The sequence below is a fragment of the Theropithecus gelada genome, chromosome 11, assembly GCF_003255815.1.
Source record: "Theropithecus gelada isolate Dixy chromosome 11, Tgel_1.0, whole genome shotgun sequence".
Taxonomy (NCBI): domain Eukaryota; kingdom Metazoa; phylum Chordata; class Mammalia; order Primates; family Cercopithecidae; genus Theropithecus; species Theropithecus gelada.
In genome coordinates, this window is record NC_037679.1 from 65,725,674 (window position 1) to 65,746,711 (window position 21,038).

Sequence of the window (21,038 nt, forward strand, 5' to 3'; positions counted from 1 at the left end):
TTCGAAGGCATGACCCTAAGAGAAGTTCCCAAATTGCCTTGTGCCACAGCAGTTTTCTTGGGAAAGGTATTTAACTTCCAGAGTGCCTAGGACAATGGAGGCAAGATACATTTGGATGCCTACATTCTGGTGTTTGGGTTAAAGAATAATAAATTATTTAAACCCTGTATCTAATTTTTGTTTATATCCCCAATATCTAGCACAGAGTCAGGACATATCGTGCCCAGAAATGTTTTCTGGAGAGGAAGAATGAATTATGAGGAGGTCTGACGTCTTCTCAGTACTTCCCATGCACGTGCCAGGCACGATGCGGATGCTTGTCACATATTACCTCATCTAATCATTATAACCACTTTAGAAGACACTTACAATTCAGTCCCTCCAAAAGGAAACTGAGGCCTGAGCTTCATTAAGTAACTTGCCCAACGTCACCAAGCCAGCAAGTGACAAGGCTGGGATGTAAACCCAGTTGTAGAAAATCTCTCCTATAGAATTCCTAACAGAGACTCAGTAAGAAGGTAATGGGTATAAAATCATTACCCCTAGCATAGCAGAGAAGAAGAGGATTCTAAAGTAATCACGGAGCCAACTTCCTTCTCTGGTTATGAGACCTCCCTTCAGTCAGCAGATTAGTGGCTGTACAGCTGTATAGGCCTCTCTCAGGGCATTGGTTTTCCAGACAATCCCCCTCCATTGCGTTTGTCAACCAAGGAGCTCCAAGATGTTGACACATCCTCCTTTGGCTTTTAGCTATTACAAGTGGCTCCTTAAGTGGGTCTGTGATTCATTCCTGGCTGATTGGGGCACCCACAAGACCCTATGTAGTTTTTGGAGTTTGCAGGTATCTGATCTAGCCAGAACAAGGCCAGGCCAATAACAGTACAGAGTAGAGGATCTGTGAATTTGGGCTGAAAAGGTAGCCTCGTGTTATACCCAAAGGGGCCAGGATTCTGACACTGCCAAGCCACTCATGCCAGGCTTGACCTTGGGTAGCTTGCTTTGCCTTCCTGGGCCCCAGCTTCTCCACCTGTAGAAAGAACGCTATTTTTAAAGTCTGCCCATCTCTGGAGGACTAGAAAGAACAGACCATTCTTGCTTGGGGAAGGTAACACAGTTTTTGCTCATTGGGCGTTTATTTCCCTAGGCTGGAGGAGAACTATGAGATTGCAGAGGGTGTCTGCATCCCTCGCAGTGCCCTCTATATGCATTACCTGGATTTCTGCGAGAAGAATGATACCCAACCTGTCAATGCTGCCAGCTTTGGAAAGGTGAGTCCAACCTCATCAGGCTTGTCCTCCCCACCACCCCAACTTTAAGTCATTTATACACGGTTTTAAAGCATTTTAGCTATTTTTTTTTAAGTTATCAAAGTACTTACTTTGGTACTTTGACAACTTCAACTTCACTGTAATACTTTGCTATCAAAATTTCAAACAATTCAAAAACATTGTAAAGTAAGAAGGGTATGTCTAACTTGAATTTCCTCAGTACTTAATTTTCACAAAGCAACTTATTTTCTCTGAGGGGCAAATATTGAACTCAAAAGTGTGTTACACGGATGTCAATCAACCTGGGACAGGCAACCTTCTTGGCTTAGTCATGTAGATGCTTGGAGAAACTGGAAATGGCCCTGTATCCTTAGATTGGAGGTGTGGGAGTCCTCTGCAAGGAGGGGTACTATTTGCATTATCACCACAGTCCTAACTGTTCTCTTTCGACCTTATAATAAAAATACAATCCACATTTAGAGCCATGTCTACAAAAAATTGTTAGCACTGATCATTCCCATTTAATAGGCCAAGGAAAGCTGTTGGGACATTCTTTAAGACTGATCATTTATTTATTCGATGGCTAAAAATCTGTATTTTACACCAAAAAAACACCCAATTTGAGTCAATACACCTAAACCCTTCCTCCTTTTGTTAGCTTCATTTTTCTACGTGTAATTTTTCCTGCATCTGCTAACAAAAATAGGCTTGTTCTGTACCACGATTCTTTATCAGTTTTCTGAGTGCAGGAATACGAAGGGCTGAAATGGCAGAAAGAGGTCAGTGTATGAGTTTCAGGAATTCCCTTTTCAGATCCCCAATAGATAAATCATCAGTAGGAAAAAACAAAGAGCAGTGTTAGGGCTGGGCCAACCACCCTGGAGAGCCCAAAAACGGAGTGGCTGAGAAATGGCTCCATTCAATAAATTGGGAGGATGCTCTATGATGACTTGGGGAGGAAAAAATGTTTTTGTGTTGATTAACACAATTTCTCCAAAGTGAAAGGGATGTTTTTTAAAAGTCAATGGAGAAACCACCTTTGACTATTTCTTTCATTCATTTCTTCAGTCCTTCAGTATTGGTAGAGACTGGCTGTGTGGCAGGCCCTGTGTTAAGTAGTGGCAGTGGGGACCCAGAAAGGAACTCGGTATGGCTCTGCTATGGAGGTGCCCTTCAGCAGGTGGGAGAAGGGAGAGCACACACTGTGGATGTGTATGCTACCAGAGCTTGGTCAGGTGTTTGCGGTCCTGGAATATTCAGTGGCACCTACAAACCCCCTCGCAGAGGCCACAGTGGAGAGCCCAAATGAGGCCTCTTACGTACAGGCTGGGGGACAGGTTAGGTGAACCAAAAGACCAGGAATCCTCAGTTTCCTGGACTTGTTATCTAACCTCTCTGAGCCTCAGCTGCCCCAGCTTCCTCAGGGGGATGTTGCAAGAGTCAACTGAGATGATGTCGGTGGATGATGGAAGGTACTGTTTACTCAGTCATCCAGTAACTCAGACATTTATCAAGCACCTACCATGTGCTATTACAACTGTTGCTGTTATGAATTCCGCGTGAGATGTCTGTGCATAGACATAAATAGATATTTGTTAGCTTATATTCTGCAAAACAAACAAGAACCCTCACCACTTTTAGAAACTTGGATTTGCCTGCATAAGAAGCCTCTATTCTCTTTTTCTCAACTACTTTTGTAACCCTATTAGCTTGTGGTTTTCTTCACCTCCTGATCTGGGTAAAATCAGTTTAAGCTCACGCCTTCACCTCAGCACCCCAGTCCCATTTTCAGTTTAAGTCTCAAGCCTGCCCCAAGACTTCAGCAAATCTCAAAGCATTTGCATTCTCAGGGTCACCTTGACTTGGGACTCTTCCTTCTGGTCATTAGCCATGTGTGGCTGTTTAACTTAAAGTTAAACAAAATAAAAACTTCAGTTCACTAGCAGTTGTATTAACCACATTTCAAATACTCAAGAGCCACATGTGACTAGAAGCTACCATATTGGGCAGTACAGAATGGAACGTTCCCAGCATCACAGAAAGTTCTATCAGACAGTCCTGTGTTATACTGCAGTGAGTCAAGGAGGAAACTCAGCACCCCCTTTGCTTTTCACAAGACAGCCCACAGGAAGCCTCTGTGATCCCAGTAGAGTGAGATTTCTAGGAGAGGTTTACATCCCAAACAGGGTTTACATCCCAAACAGGGTCCTACGGAACAGACATACCCCACTTCAAAATGCTCTTCAGTCTCTTCACCACAGTGGGTGCTTACTGGTCCCGCCCCTGCTGGTTCCCAAAACTAGTCCCAGCCCTTCTCCACCCTGCTGTCTCCCTTTTCTCCTCTTCCATCTCCCTTCTCCTCATTCTCCTCTCCCCCTCCTCCTTGAGACACCCCCCACCAAATGTCTCTCTTCTGCAATCTTTGGTTTCTGCTGACATCTATGCCCGCAGAGGTATCTCACTTACCCCAAATAGCTTTTCAAACTATTTTTCCGAACAATATATTTTCTCCCTAAGAATTATACTGTCAGCTGCTTCCAAAATAGTCATTAAAAAAAAAAAATCTAAACTCCATCTTATCTTCAGCCTGAAAACAAGGAAATACTCAAATGGCATTAAGAGCACAAATGCAAATGCTCTGTGCAGCTGCCTTGCCATCAATTTCAAATGGACTGGGAATTGGGGCTGTCCTTCCAGCCACAGAGGACAGGAGCTGCCTGCTAAGGGTTTCCACACTGAGCTTGCTGGATTGAAATCCCAGACACATTTGCCTTTCCTGAGGACTCCAGCATGCTGCAGCTGTCATCTCCTTGAGAGAAAGGGACTAGTTGTTCTGTGAAACTTTGAGGTGAAATCGTGGACAGTCTTCCTTTGAGCAGATCCATCCAAACTTATGATTCATTGATGAACTTTTAACTTAGAGCAGGCGAGGTTTAATATTTCAGCTTAGCTTTTGGAGAACAAATATATCAGTAGTAGTCTCTACCTAGCTTGCAAGTGGGCTGAGGCAACACAGACATCAGTGCTGAAGCTGTTCCCCAGGGTGACCTGGTTGGGATGCCATTCTTCATAAAGTGGGTGGCAGCCATTGCTTCTCTGCAAGTAAGATCTGAAATATAAATCCTCTTTCCAAGTCTCTGGCCAAGCCCCATAAGCACCAACTTCCAGTAACGCTGTATTGACTTTGGGTCCCAGAATTAATTTAGGGAGTGTAGAGAATGTGAAAGCTTCTAGCTGAACTGGTCTTGTACCTGCTTTCTCTGTTAAGGGTAATAAAAAGTCACCCAACTTGGAGTCATTGAACTTTTCTGAGCTCGCATTTCCTTATCTTTAGACAGGAATAATCCCTCACGAAACTAGGGATAAAATGAGACAGTGCTTATGAGGGTGTTTTTTGAAACTATAAAGTGCTCTGCCCATCAAAAAAATCATCATTCTCTAAATGAGGGCCTCATTCCATCTTACCTCCTGTATTTCCTTACCGTGCTTTATTTTTCTTTATAGCATTTATCATGACTTGAAATAGATATATTTATACATTTATACAGTATAGTTTTCTCTCTCTCTACAGATATATAGCTAACTTTCCCTACTGCTATTCTAGGCTTGCCAAATATCTGTATCTATATCTATATCTACACCTACCATGTGAGTATAGAGAAGCATTATATATACATAATGATTTTGTTTTGTCTGTCTCCTCTAGAATGAAAGCTCTATGAGGACTTTTTTGTTCATTATGCATCCCCTACACCCGGAACAATGCCTGGCACAGAATAAGCCCTCAGATATTTGTTACATGTTGTATGATTTATATTTACATTACTTGTCAGGGATGATGTGAATCATTTTTAGGTATGTGAACTCATTTAACCTTCATGATAATAACTCTATAAAACTGGTGTTGTATCCATTTTCCTTTAGCCCATTTACTGAGTAGGAATGAACTTATTGAGGTACACGTGGAAACTAGCTGTATTTTTACTTACTTTGAAAAATCGCCTTCAGAGTTCTCTGTCCAACTCTTCCTGTTCTGATGATGATGTCTTCAGAGGAAATCCCACAGCATCTGGCCATGTTCACCCATCACATCAGTCTTGGTTGAATAATTACAGCTCATTCTCAGCTATTAAAAAGTACAGTTCAGTCCAATTTAAAACTTCAATCTCACATCTAAGTCAGGGCTTCTTCCTCCTTGTGGCTTAGAATTTGCTCTGGGAAAGAGGGGTAGGGTCAGCTTTTTCTCCTTCCTTTTCTGGCTCCTCCAGGGTTGGGGGTGGGAGACAGTGGAGGAGGAAAGGCAAGAGTCATTCGACCAACTGGTGCTCACTGGGGGCTTCTCCTAGCTATCAATGCCTTCTGCTATGACTGTCACCCAAATGCTGGGGCCAGGGGTCCTGTCATAGGTTTTGGAGCCACTGTGGATCTCTGTCCACATTAACTGAGAGATGCACTCTGTAGCCAACCTCCTACCACCTCCACTCACAGGCTGCTTTGGCCCTGCAGGTAACTGAGGAGTCCCTCTGTCGCTCTGTTATTGTGTTGGAAGCTTCTGGCCAACTCACTGCACACTGTTACACCCTGATTCTTAGAGATGCCCAGAGGAGCCCCACAAAGCAGAACTGGCAGATAGAACTCAATGAAGCATAAACAAAAAATAGCTTTGCTTTGTTCCAAGTTTGTCTGTGGCTCACTTCCTTCCCTGACCCCTGATGGTTGCATGGCAGATTGAATAGCTTTTGGGTTATTGATTATAAGAACAAGCATCTTCTCAATAATTTAGACTCTCTTTTAGATGTTAAAACTCCATCCAGTCCAGTTCTTGAATTTAAAACTGCAGTCTCACATCTACTTCAAAACTCCTCCCTAGCCCAGCTTGGGTCTGCCTATCTCTGGCTTGGACACCCACAGTAAGGAAGGGAAGAGTGTGATCTGATCTTCTTCCCTTCCCTGGCCTTTCCCTCCTGCTCCTGGTCCCTTTAGGTGTGTTAGACTGAGAAAAAATACTTCCAGAATATAACTCTAGCTCTCCAGGGAAACAGTGAAATAAATTTTTAGAGAACAACAGAACTATAAATTGAAACATACATATAGTAATAGGGATCAGAATTGGCATGCACATGATGTTGTCCAAGCTTACCAATAGGCAGTTTTTTAACAGATGGTAGAAGTATCTAGCTCTGTCTAACTTAGAATGCAACATTCAGTTTTCATACAATTAAATAGCAAACATTTATGTAGGGCTTTGTGTATACCTGGTACTGTTCTAAGCACTTTACATGTATCAACTTTGTCTAGTCCTCTAAATAACTCTATGAGGTAGATACTGTTATTGTTCCCATTCCATGGATGGTAAACTGAGTCCCAGAGAAGTTGGGTGATTTGCCAAGTTCACACAGCCAGTAAGTGGTGGACTTAGGATGTGAACCAGGGAAATACGGCTCCAGAGCCCATGCCCTTAGCCACCTCGTTTACACAGGATGAGTTATTTCAGGGCTAGGCTAGGTATGTGTGGAGGCAGGTTTTGTGTACACACTTGTCCTTTTGACTTTGTTGTAGTCGTTAGTAGTCATCTGGTGACCTCCTGGGTGATGGAATTTTGGAGAGAAGTCTCAGCCTCTCTGTATCTCAGGGGTCAAGTGTGCTGACCACTACAGTTGAGAAATGCTTTCCCAAATCTTCCCAGCTGGGGTGTTCTGGGTACTGTGGACTCTGGGGTACTGAGTACTACCTCCCTCAGCACCCGAGTCCATCCATTTATCTGATATTCATTTATCTTATGTCTGTGTGGGTCAAGTTCCATGCTGGGAGATGGGATACAGAGTGAAGTCTGCCTTCGAGGTAACAACCCTGTAGAAGAGACATATACACATGAGTGACTGCAAAACAAGATGGCAAATGCACTTCCCAAGTATGAATGCAAGATTGGAAGGACACAGGATTGGAAGGATGCTTCCTCCTTGTGGGGGTGAGGGGCAGCCTGAGAACCAGGCTAGTCATGGAAAAGCTCCAGGTACTGAGCATCCCCCTCCCTCAGCCCACAACCCTGGAAGATCCATGAAAGCTAAAGTGAGTGTTTTAATTTCACCAGAAGCCTCCTTCTCCTGCTTGACCACTTGTCTTTCAGAAACTCTAAAACAAAAACTCTACCCACACAAAGATGGAACATCTCTGCATTTGGCCAACAAGCTAAACCTTTTCAGAAAGAAAAACTGAGCCTCAGATTTTTGAGCAAAGAGAACATCTCTAACCTACAAATGAGTTGCTTTCCAAGCATTTGAAAGATGCATTTCAGTAGAGCAGAAGTCCTCAACCCCTGGTCTGTGGACTGGTACTGGTCCATGGCCTGTTAGGAACTGGGCCACACAGCAGGAGGTGAGTAGGTGGGCGAGTGAGCGAGCATTACCTCTTGAGCTCCACCTCCTGTCAGATCAGTAGTGGCATTAGATCTTCATAGGAGTGAGAACCTTATTGTGACCTGTGCTTGCGAGGAATCTAGGTTGTGTGCTTCTTATGAAAATCTAATGCCTGATGATCTGAGGTGGAACAGTTTCATCCTGAAACCATTCCTTCAACCTGTCCGTGGGAAAATTGTCTTCCATGAAACCAGTCCCTGGTGCCAAACAGGTTGGGGACTGCTGCAGTAGAGGCCACAAAGTGAAAGAATGTCTTCTTCAACTAACACTTATTGAGGGTCCCCCATGTGCTGTAGCCCAGGAATTTCCAATAATGTCAGGTTTTGAGCCCTGAACTTAAGGATCTATCACCCTTACTCACCATGTGATGATGGGCAGGTCCTTTTCCCTCTCTGAACCTCACTTCCTCCATCTATCAAATGGTGAAGTTAGTCTACAAGCATATGAGGATCCTTACCATATTAGCCCAAAACACTTTTCAACTAGAAATCATAAAATAGCTAACACTGACTCTGTGCCAGTTCCTGGGTAAGACCTTTTCATGGATTATCTCATTTTAATCCTTGCATACTCTGTGAATGAGATGCTGTGATTTGGGTTTTTTGTTTGTTTGTTTAAAACTTTTTAAAAGAGAAATTTTAGTTTTAACAGCAAAGAATACATTGTACAGAGATTTCTCATATACCCCCATCCCCACACTTGCACAGCCTCCCCCATTATCAATATCCCTCACCAGAGTAGTACATTTGTTACAACTGATGAACCTACATTGACACATCATCACCCAAAGTCCATAGTTTACATTAGAATTCAGTCTTGATGAATTCACTTACATTGGCGAATTCACTCACATTCTGTGAGTTTGGACAAATGTATAATAACATGTATCCATTGTTTTGGTATCATGCAGAGTATTTTCACTGCCCTAAAAATCCCCTGTTCTCTGCCTAGTCCTCTCTCCCTGTCCCCTAACCCCTGGTAACTATTGCTCTTTTTACTGTCTCCAGTTTTGCCTTCTCCAGAATGTCATATAGTTGGAATCATATAGTATGTAGCCTTTTCAGATTGACCTCTTTCCATTCATAATATGCATTTAGGTTTCCTCCATGTCTTTTATGGCTTGATAGCACATTGCTTTTTAGTGCTGAATAATATTTCATTGTCTGGATGTACCATAGTTTATTCATCCACCTACTTACTGAAGGATATTTTGGTTGCTTCCCATTTTGGCAATTATGAATACAGCTGCTATAAATATACATGTGCAGGTTTTCGTGTGGACATAAGTTTTCAGCTCCTTTGGGTAAATACCAAGGAGTGCAATTGCTAGATTGTATGGTAAGAGTTTGTTTAGTTTTGTAATAAACTGCCAAACTGTCTTCCAAAGTGGCTGTACCATTTTGCATTCCCACAGCAATAAATGAGAGTTCCTGTTGCTCTACATCCTCACCAGCATTTGGTGTTGTCAGTGTTCCAGGTTTTGGCCATTCTAATAGGTATGTAGTGGTATGTCATTGTTGTTTTAATTTGCATTTCCCTGATGATATGTGATGTGGAGCATCTTTTCATTTGCTTCTTTGCCATCTGTGTATCTCTTTGGTGAGGTGTTTGTTGAGGTCTTTGGTCCGTCTTTTAATTGGGTTGTTTGTTTTCTTATTGTTTTTAAAGAGTTCTTTGTATCTTTTAAGCAACAATCCTTTATTAGATGTGTCTTTTGCAAATATTTTCTCCCAGCCTGTGGCTTATCTTCTCATTCTCTTGACATTGTCTTTCACAGAGCATACATTTTTAATTTTAAGGAAGTCCCATTTATCAATTATGTCTTTAATGGATTGTGCCTTTGGTGTTTTATCTAAAAAGTCATCATCATACTCAGGGCCATCTAAGTTTTCTTCTATGTTGTTTTCTAGGTGTTTTACAGTTTTGTGTTTGACTTAGATCTATGATCCATTTTGAGTTAATTTTTGTGATGGGTATGAGGTCGGTATCTAGATTCATTTTTTTTTTTGCATGTGTATTTTCAGTTGTTCCAGCATCATTTTGTTTAAAAGATTATCTTTGCTTCATTTATTGCCTTTGATCCTTTGTCAAAGATCAGTTGACTATACTTATGTGGGTCTATTTCTGGACTCTCTATTGTGTTTTGTTGTCCTGTTTGTCTATTCTTTTGCCAATACCATACTGTCTTGATTACTGTAGCTTTATTGTACATCTTGAAGATGGATAGAATCAGTCCTTCAATTTTATTCTTCTTCAATATTGGGCTGACTATTCTGGGTCTTTGGCCTTTCCACAGAAACATTAGAATCAATTTATTGATAGCCACAAAGTAACTTGCTGGGATTCTGAGTGGGATTGTATTGAATCTATTGATCAAGATGGGAAGAACTGACATATTGGCAATATTGCATCTTCCTATCCATGAATGTGGAATCTCTATTTTTATTTAGTTCTTTGATTGAATTCATCCGAATTTTGTGGTTTTCCTCATATAGCTCTTATACATAGTTTGTTAGATTTCTACATAAGTATGTCATTTTGGGGGGATGCTAACATAAATAGTACTGTGTTTTCAATGTCAAATACCACTTGTTTATTACTGGCATATAGGAAAGTGATTGACTTCTGTATATTAACCTTGTATCTTACAACCTTGCTTATTAGTTCCAGGAGATATTTTTTTTCTTTTGTAGAATCTTTTGGATTTTCTACTTGGACAATTATGTCACCTTTGAACAAAGAGTTTTATTTCTGCCTTCTCAATCTACATGCATTTTATTTCCTTTTCTTGTCTTATTGCATTTGGCTAATGCAGTATGATGTTAAAAAGAAGTGGTGGCAGGGGACATCCTTGCCTTGGTCCTGATCTTAGTGGGAAAACTTTGAGTTTCTTACCATTAAGTATAATGTTAGTTGTGGGTTTTTTGTAGGTATTCTTTATCAAATTGAAGAAGTTACCCTTATTCCTAGTTTGCAGAGAGGGTTTTTTTTTTTTCAAATCAGAGTGGGTGTTGCAATTTGCCAAATACTTTTGTGCATCTGTTGATATGATCATATAATTTTTTAGCCTGTTGATGTGATAGATTACATTACTTGATTTTTGAATGTCAAACCAGCCTTGCATATCTGGGATACATCCCACTTGGTTATGGTGTATAATTTCTTTTGTACATCATTGGACTCAATTTGCAAATATTCTGTTAAGAATTTTTGCATCTATGTTTATGGGAAAATTGGTCCATAACTTTTTTTAATGTCTTTTGTCTGGTTTTGGTACTAGGTAACAGTTGACCTCATAGAAAGAGTTAGGAAGTAGTCCCTCTGCTTCTGTCCTCTGAAAGAAATTGTAAAGAATTGACAAAATTTATTCTATAAATGTTTGGTAGAATTTACCAGTGTACCCATCTGAACCTTTTTGTTTTGGAAGGTTATTAATTATTGATTCAATATACTTAATAGATATAGACCTATTCTGTCTGTTTCTTTTTGTGTGAGTTTTGGCAAATCAAATCTTTCAAGAAACTAGTCCATTTCATCTAGATTATCAAATTTGTGGGCATAGAGTTATTTATAGTATTCCTTTATTATCCTTATAATGTCTATAAGATCTGTAGTGGTGTCTCGTCTTTCATTTCTAATATTACTAATTGGGGTCTGCTCTCTTTTTTTCTGTGTTATGCTTTGCTAGAGGCTTATCAATTTTATTGATCTTTGCAAAGAACTGGCTTTTGGTTTCATTGATTTTCCTTATTGCTTTCCTGTTTTCGATTTCACTGATTTCTGCTCTAATTCTTATTGTTTCTTCTTCTTACTTCAGATTAAATTCACTCTTCTTTTTCTAGTTTCCTAAGGTGGAAACTTACATTATTGATTTTATATCTTTTCTAATATATGCATTCAGTGTGATAAATTTTCCTCTACTCACTGCTTTCACTGCATCTCACAAATTTTAATGTTGCATTTTCATTTTTATTTGGTTCAAATATTTTTATTTCTCTGAGAGTTCTTCTTTGCTCCATAAGTTATGTAGAATTGTTATTTTATTTTCACATATTTGAGGATTTTCTAGTTATCTTTCTGTTATTGAATAATAGCTTAATTCTACTGTGGCCTGAGAGCAGACATTATACAATTTTTGTGTTTTATGACCCAGAATGTGATCTATCTTGATGAATGTCCCATGTAAGTTTGAGAATATATATTCTGCTATTTTGGATTAAGTAGTCTATTAATATCAATTATATTTAATTGATTCATGTCCTTACTGATCTTCTGCCTTACTGATTTCCATTTCTGATAGAGGGGTATTGACGTTTCCAACTATGATACTGGATTCATCAAGTTTTCTATGCAGTTCTATTAGTTTTGGCTTCATGTAGTCTAATGCTCTGTTGTTAGGCACATGTATATTAAGAATTGTTGTGTCTTCTTGGAGATTGATACCTTTATAATTATATAATGCCCTTGTTTATCCTTGATAACTTTCTTTGCTTTGAAGTATGCTCCATATGAAATTAATATAGTTATTCCTGTTTCTTTTGATTAGTATTATCATAGTATATTTTTCTCCATTCATTTACTTTTAATCTATATGGATCTTTATATTTAAAGTGGGTTTCTTATAGACAACATATAGTTGGGTCTTGTTTTTTGAACTGCTCAGGCAATCTTTGTCTTTTAATTGATGCATTTAGACCATGATCTTCAAAGTGATTATTGATAAAATTAGATTAATATTTACCATATTTGTTACTGTTTTCTATTTGTTACCCTTGTTATTTGTTACTATTTTTGTCTTCCACTCTTCTGCTGCCCTTTGTGGTTTTAATTAAGCATTTCATATCATTCCATTTTTTTTCTCCTTTATTAGCAGATCAGTTATACTTTAACATAAAAAATCTTTTAAATGGCCATCTAGAATTTGCAATATATATTTACAACTAATGCAAGCCCACTTTCAAATAACACTATACCACTTCACAAGAAGGGTGAGCACCTTATAATGAGAAAATCTTAACTTTGGTGCCCTCTGTAAAAAGTCACATACACACATACTTACATATGTGTTTTAATTGATATACACATATAATAAAATATTTTGTTGCCATTATTATTTTGAATCACTGTCATCTGTTAGATCCATTAAAAAACAAGAAAAATAAGTTTTTATTTTACTTCACTTATTCCTTCGTCAGTCCTCTTCCTTTCTTTGTGTAGATCTGAGTTTCTGACCTATATCAATTTCCTTCTCCCTAAAGAATTTCTTTTAACATTTCTTGCAAGTCAGGTTTACTGAAAACAAATTCCCTTAATTTTTGTTTGTCTGAGATAGTCTCTACTACTACTTCAGTTTTGAAGGATAATTTCTCAGTGTACAGAAACCTAGGTTGGTAGGTTTTTATCCTCTCAATACTTTAAATATTTCATTTCACCCTCTTCTTGTTTACATGATTTCCAAGCAGAAGTCAAAAGATAGTCTTATCTTTGTCCTGTATAGGTAACTGGGTTGTTTTTCTCTCTGGCTTTTTTCAGGATGTTTTTCTTTATCTTTGATTTTCTATAGTTTGAAAATGATATACCTTGATGTAGTTTTCCTGTGACTTGGTTTTTTGTTGTTTGTTATTTGACATTTATCCTGCTTGGTGTTCTCTTAGCTTTTTGAATCTGTGATTTGGTGTCTGACATTAATTTGGGAAAATTCTCAGTCATTTTTGTTTCACATAATTCTTTGCTTCTTTTCTCTCTGTCTGATATTCTTATTATGTGTATTTACATCTTTTGTAGTTGCCCCGTAGTCCTTGGATGTTCTGTTCTGTTTTTCAGTGTTTATTCTCTTCACTTTTTAGTTTTTGATGTTTCTGTTGATATATACGCAAACTCAGAGTCTTTCTTCAGCTGTGTCTAGTCACCTACAAATCCATCAAAGTCACTCTTCATTTCTGTTACAGTGTTTTTGATCTCTAGCATTTCTTTTTGGTTCTTTCTCAGGATTTCTCTCTCTGCTCACATGGCCCATCTGTTCTTACATGCTGTCTAATCTATCAATTAGAGCCCTTAGCAAATTGATCACAGTTGTTTTAAATTCCTGGTCAAATTCCAACATCCTTGCCTTGTCTGGTTCTGATGCTTGCTGTTTCTTTAAATTGTGTTTTAGCATGCCTTGTAATTTTTTCTTGGTGGCTGAACATGATGGGCCAGGTAAGAAAGGAATTGCTGTAAATCACCTTTAGTCATGTGATGGTAAGGCATGTGGTGGTGGGGAAGCAATCTATTGTCCTGTGATTAGGTCTCAATCCTTTAGTGAGCGTATGCCTCTGGACTGTGAACTTTGCTACAAGTGTTTCTCAATTTTTTCCCTCCCTCTTAGATGTCATAGGATGGCTAAAGTTGGCTAGAATTGAATATTTCCCTTCTTTCACATGGAATGTTAGAGGTGACTGGTGTTGGGTTATTTCCTTCTCTGCATGGAAGGCTAAAGCTGACTGGAGTTGGGTATTTCCCTTCTCCCAAGTCAGTTAGGCTCTGATAATACCTCAGCAGATTAGGCTCTGGTTAACTAGCTTCTCCTGAAAGCAGGCCTTGTTAAGAAGAACAGAGTGCTCCGGCATATTTCAAAATGGGCCCTTTTCTTCCCCCGCCTGCCGGAAGCATGAGGGACTTTTGCTCTGATATTTACTGTGGGAATCTGGTCACACTCCTAGAGGTACATCTCTCAATATTGTGTGGGTTCCTCTATGATTGGGCCTCCCTGGAGTTATTTTTTAACTCTCAGCCTTGTCTGCATTAAGCCTTCACAACTCATCAATTACAATTCAGGTGTTCCTACCCCAGCACTGGCTCCTGAGGCAGTTCCCACTCCTGAGTCTCTGCTCCAGGAAGCCACGACTCCCTGTATTTGCCTGTCTCTCCAATCTTGGGGGCAGTAGTTTGCTCTGTGTCCTCCCCTCTCTTAGGGACCCAAGAAGAATTGTTGATTTTTCAGTTTGTTTTGCTTTTTACTCGTTAGGATGAAGTGGTGACTTCAAAGCTTCTTATATACAGAACCAGAAACTGGAAGTCAAAATGCTGTTTTTATTCCCATTTAAAGATGAGGTAGTTGGCTCCAGGGCCTATGTTGTCAATATCGGATTTCTGATAATGCAAAGGAGCTAAACACTGGAGCGTTCTCTATAAAGTAGATCCTGGGTGGAAACCAGAAGGTCTCTGAGTTATTATAGAAATTGGGGCTGTGGGGAAAAGTGTCCCTCCCCATTCCTCAATAGTGGCTTAAATAAATTAGTGGTCTTACTTTTCTTACATAAACTAAGTCTAGAAGAAGGTAACCCAGCTGTAGTTGGGCAGCTCTATAAGAGCATCAGAGACCCAGGTTCTTTCTGTCTTTGTGCTCTGCCCTTTCTAGTAGATGGCTTCCAGTTTCTATATCACCTCATGGTCCAAAATGACTGCTAGACTCCAAAGACTATCTTCCAGGAAAGAAGTAGAAAAACATGGGGTGGGGGGAGAAAAGTCAAAGTTCCCAGTTCAGTCAGCCCTCTTTAGACTCTTTCCCAGGACCCAGCCCAGTGATTTTCCCTTACATCTCATTGTCTGCCTTTGGCTATCAGGAAGGCAAGAAAATGTGGTCCACTCTATCCTGGAATAAAAACAATGGTTTGAGCCAGGTGCAATGGTGCAGGTTTATAGTTCCAGCTCCTCAGGCAGGAGGCTGAGGTGAGAGGATTGCTTGAGCCCCTGAGTTCGAGTCCAGCCTGGGCAACACAGTGAGAGCCCATCTCTTAAAGTTTTTTAAATTTAAATAAATAATTAGGATTTATTTATCTTGGACTAAGGATGAAAGGGAAAAAAATAATTAGGGTTTAGTGGGGAAGGAGTAGGCAACTAGCCATTTTATCCACATAAGGGCATTTCACACATCCATGTATCATTGTATATGCTACAGCTATGAAATGGAACTCAGGATCCTGGAAAAGTATAGGTTATTCTCTCAAATTATGAGCTCATGGGAAGTAACATAGGTGGTACAATGTGATCACTAAAGACCGTGGAGGGTGACATGATTCATGGTCAGGAATTTGCTGAACTTTTCAGGAAAAGGCTGGCTTATGGATAGGCACTAGATAGTTGTGATATAGTGTAATTTGAATATGTGGAGAGGCCATTTGGCCTCGAAAATATACCTTCCAAAATAAAGGCTTAATGATGTCTTAAATTCCTGAATTCCACTCCTTTAAATCTGTAAAAATGCAACTAGAACAGGATAAGTTCATTCATTAATACTTATCACTTACTAACACTTCAGTATGTATGAGTTTAATCTATTAAGGAGACTTAGAGATCAGTTGATGCTATCCCTTCACTTTCCAGATGAGGAAATTAAAGCTCAGAGGGACTGAGTGGTTTTCCCCATTTCCTACATTTAGTGGCAGGTCTCCCCCTCACCCACACTGGATCCAGTGGTGGGGCTGAGAGTGGGGAAGAGACACCAGTAAGAGGTAGAGAGACTGGAGAAAGGGATGCTGGGGTGACAGATGTGCTTGTATGAATTGAGTTTATTTAGAGCCTGCATTTTTCCAGTGAGGACATGGGTAATTGGCAGTTTGGGTTGTGGGTGGCTCATCCTTGAAGATTTGGCTCCTTTCTCCTTGCTGACCATCCTTGAGCAGTGGGGAAAAAAAGCCAAGTGTGTTCTGGGGACCTGTGCTTCATCAGCTGCACTTACCTGCATTGGAGAGGAGGATGGAGACCCCCTCATTTACATGTTGGCCCTCTTCTAGTCCCACCAGTCTGCCCACCCTCCTCCCACCCTGACCTGGGGTCACTCGCACACCCCTGAACTGACACAGTAGAAGATGAGGGCACTCTTGAGGCATCTTTAGGATTCTTCAAAGATGGTCTTTTTCCTAGTTATCAAAGGGAAAAAAACATGTACATAGACTTTCCTTCTACTTTTAATTCTTGCATATATTTTTCTTAATTTTTTAAAATCTGCTGTGGGGTGTCCATGTCAGAATGCCTGATTTCACACCAGGTTTTTTAAGGTGTTTTTGTATGTGTGTGTGTGTGTGTGTATGTGTGTGTAGTGCCATGTAAAACTCTGAAGTCAAACTGTTTGGGTTTGAATTTGAATCCTGATTGTACCACTTAGCGGCTGTGTGAGCTCAGATAATTTCCTAACAGCCCTGAGCCTCAGTTTCCTCATCTGTAAAATGGAATATTGATAGCAATCAATCACCTGGAGAACTGTTGAGATAATGACTGTAAAAGGGCTACTTAGCACAGAGCCTGATAAATATAAACACTCAATGCTTGTTAGTTAGGACTTCAGTTTATTATAGCAACATTTCATGACTTGAACACATCATGTTTTTAATATATTATCACTACCATATCAGTGTTCCAGCCTTTCTAGGTGCTCTTCTTTCTGAACAATTTTGAGAACAATTGTTCTAAAAATGTCCTACATCACACACATGCTGCCATCACCACCCTCGCCCTCTCTTATTATCATCTTCAGAATTATTCCATTTTTGACTTAACCTGTATCTTATGTAACTCACCTCATTCTAACTAAATCAGTGTGTGATGACTGTCTTCTCTCATGTACATGTGACACATATCCAGTCACCCTGAGGACAATGAGGGGTTCACATACGGATTTTTGGAATTCTTGTTATTGCCATCCGTGGTACCCCTCAAGGGGCAACAGATTCACTGTTACCTTTCCAGCCCTGGGGCTTTTCAAGGAATCCTTCATCAATCCATATGCATGATTTGAAATTCCACTTCTGTCTCATTGCACTCAGTATGAATTTCTTATAGAAATTTTGCAAATTCTCTTAGGGAATTTCCTGTGGAATCTGTAGCATTCCCTAACCCTTTCATTCCCCAGTTCCTGGCACCCAGGAAGTGCCATAAAAATTGTTGAATAGGTAAGAGTTATGTCAGTATAGTAAAATGACCCCAGCAAACACTCATTTTAATATGGAAGCATTGAGATAGGATGTTTTACAGTCCCCATTCATATCACCACTTTAATTATTTTTTCTTTTCGGAAAAATAGACTAGGTTTATTGTCAAAAGAAAAAAAGTGAATATTCCGCTTTCAGAGTTAAATTTGTGACCATTAGTTCCCTTTAGCCAACTTCTTTCCCTAATCATTTCTCTCTTTTGTTCAAAGAATTGTTTCTTATGTGTGTTTTTAAAAATATGCCATGAGATTTCCACAATACATGGTTATAAAACAGGAACTTGTCATTGTATTAAATTTCTAATTTCTTGCTACTCAAAAAGCCTTCTTTTCCCACACCTAAAATGACCCTGAAATAAGACCTGCAACTCTCATTTTTAAACTGTGTTCAGCATACTTGACTCTATTCTACATGAGTGTATCTCCTTCAATGTGTGGAAGGACATCTACTGATTCCATTGCATTAGAATTTCTTTTAGATCACTTCTTGTTGATGGCAAATCTTTACCTACTGAGGGTGGGTGGAATTTTTGAAAACAAAAGCCTGATGACTAAGTTTGGAGATCAAGCTGATCAAGATCATATTATTTGGGGTCAAAATTGAAGGCTGTATTATGTAGAGTGATGAGACTGAATGGCCTTCCTTGGTGGCTCTGGGGGTATCTCTTGAAGCAACACCAAGAGAGGCAGTGGGGCAGGGGGTGTCATTCACAATGAGGGGACACCTTGCTGGCTCTGGCATGTGTGGGCGTGTGTCAGCCACAGTAAAGAAGATGACAGGTAGGAGAATCAGATTCCCGTTTCTTCAGCTGGGCAGAGACTGAATCAAGGCAGCCTTGAATCACCTTAGATCCCAGTTCCTCATTTGTAAAGTGAGATCATCATACTCTTCTCCAGTGTTGTTTTCTTTCTTTCTTTCTTTCTTTCTTTCCTTCCTTCTTTCCTTCCTTCCTTCCTTCCTGTCTGTCCTTTCTTTCCTTCTTTCTTTCTTTCTCTTTCGTTCTTTCTTTTTCCTTTTCTTTCTTTCTTCCTTCCTTCTTTCCTTCCTTTCTTCTTTCTTTTTCTCCTTCCTTCCTTCCTTTCTGTAATCTTTCTTTCTTTTTCTCTCTCTCCTCTTTCTTTCTTTCTCCTTCCCTTCCTCCCTTACCCTTCTCCTTCCTTCCCTCCTTTCTTTCCTCCTTTCCTCTTTTCTTTCTTTCTTTTCTTTCTTTCTCTTTCCTTCCTTCCTTCTTCTTTCTTTCTCTCTCTTTCTTTCTCTATTTCTTTTCTTTCTCTTTCTCTTTCTTTCTTTCTTTCTTTCTTTCTTTCTTTCTTTCTTTCTCTCTTTCTCTCTCTCTCTCTCTCTTTTTCTCTTTCTCTCTGTCTCTCTTTCTTTCTTTCTTTCTTAAGATGGAGTCTCGCTCTGTCACCCAGGCTGGAGTGCAGTGGCACGATCTCAGCTCACTGTAACTTCCGCCTCCCAGGTTCACCCAATTCTCCTGCCTCAGCCTCCTGAGCAGCTGGGACTACATGTGCACGCCACCATGCCTGACTAATTTTTTGTATTTTAGTAGAGACGGGGTTTCACTGTGTTACCCAGGCTGGTCTCGAACTCCTGAGCTCAGGCAATCCGCCCACCTCGGCCTCCCAAAGTGCTAGGATTACAGGTGTGAGCCACCGGACCCGGCCTCCTCCATTTCTAAGACGAAATGTACCACCGCATATAAAAACACCTCATTTAGGGCATGGTGCTTAGTGATGCTCAGTGGCTGACAGTTCCCTTTTTCATTCTTTCCCTTCCTCATCTTAAATTAGAAGGGCAATTGTTTGGACATATCATCTCGGAAATTCTTGCTTAAAACTCATGTTTCTTTTAAAAAATTGCACCCACAAAATGATGTAAGAGTATCCTGCATGCTGGGTTACCTTCAACAGGAGTGCGGTGTATGGGGAGGAGAACGGACAGGGGAGATGAGTGACATGGCCACCACCACCTGAAGAACTCTAACTGCCCCAGAGAGAGTAGTTCTCCAGAGCTGCTCTGCTTCCCACCCCCATCCCCATGGAGCCCCCAGCTCTGTCTGCCCAGGCTGAAAGAGAGAAGGGTGGGATTCATGAGTAATTAAAGGGAATTTGGAAGGCTGGGATGTTGCGGAATGTTAGATCAGTAGCTAGAACAGCATGTGGCGTTCTTTAGGCAGGCTTCATTGAATCCATACAAAAAAAGAAAGAGGGGCTGCCTGCCTGTCTGCTCATTTATCAAACAGCGAAGCTCAACTTTCACAGCTCCACAAAAGTGTTTTACTGTTTGCTGAGTCTTGCTCCAGAAATTAAAAGCTGAGCAGCCTGAGCGGGGCTGAACCGACCCTGCATTTTGAGACTCAAACTAAATTGTGCTGGGCTTTCAGATTCAGGGACCAGTTTATTATTTGGTGAAAGGAGAAGAGAATAATTTATAATTTGCAGCCCATAAGAAACACTTAAAAAAAAAAAAAAAAAAAGCCAAACCCCCTTCCCACAGGTTTTTGTTGCAGCTGCAAGGAGGAGGTGCTATCTGCAGCAGCCCTTTCTTTGCTCAGAGTGGGAAAAGTCTTGACCTGCATTTGGGCAGAATGTGATGTGATACAGCAGCACTTCCACCCATCCCCCATCCCCTACTCACAACAAACTCCCTTGCCTCTCATTTCTTTGAGATTACCTTTTTCTCTCTTTGGAGGAGGAGGAGGAGAAGATTTGGCCATCAGATACTTCTAGGTAAAAGAATTTTCACAAACAGAACCAAATATTCCAACTACACTAATATGTTCCTTGGGAAAGCGTAATATACTACAAAAGCCCCAAAACTAGATTGAATGAGGAGCGTCTGCAAATCCATGAAAGGATGGAAGTATATAGGGCTAACTCCATCAGTGAAGAGAAAGGGCTAGAAAATAATGATAACCAGAGGTCGAGTCACTAGAGAGGCAGAGAGGAGTGTTAGTAGATACGGACCCCCTGCTCCAGCCCCTCCCTGGCAGCTGGTCACTCCTCGCTCCCGTTCAGCCAGCGGGCTGTGAAAGGCTGCTGAGGTTGAGCTCTTGCCCTCCACTCTTGTCCTACTTCCGGCTGGTGAAGTCCCAAGAGGCAAGACTGGGTACCCAGTGTCTAGGCTCTCTGATTCTGCTACAAGCCTGTGAGATAAGCTGAGCGAGTGTTATAATCCCCACTTTATAGATGAAGAACCTGATGCTCAAATGGAAGAAAGAGCAAAAGGTCTTTTGTGGCTTTTCAATTTAGCACATTTTTATAAAGTGTTAATGCTGTCCTATACTTTATAAAAGTGTGTTTTAAGAACACTGAAATGTGTCTCCCCTTGGATAAAGCAGCTCCATCTTTGAGAAACTATTATGAGGAGGAAATCCCAAAACA

The 21,038-nt window shown here is 40.4% G+C and overlaps 1 protein-coding gene and 1 long non-coding RNA gene across 3 annotated transcripts in view; one reads left to right on the forward strand and one right to left on the reverse strand.

Moving 5' to 3' along the window:
• LOC112634091 overlaps positions 1–21,038 on the reverse strand; it is a 274,927-nt gene that overhangs the window by 153,461 nt on the left and 100,428 nt on the right. The window lies entirely within an intron of this gene.
• RFX4 (regulatory factor X4) overlaps positions 1–21,038 on the forward strand; it is a 179,309-nt gene that overhangs the window by 69,213 nt on the left and 89,058 nt on the right. For both annotated transcript variants that reach the window (XM_025401166.1, XM_025401165.1), the window contains exon 4: positions 1,145–1,268. In XM_025401166.1, the coding sequence (XP_025256951.1) occupies positions 1,145–1,268 (124 nt within the window). The remainder of the gene's footprint in view (positions 1–1,144; positions 1,269–21,038) is intronic.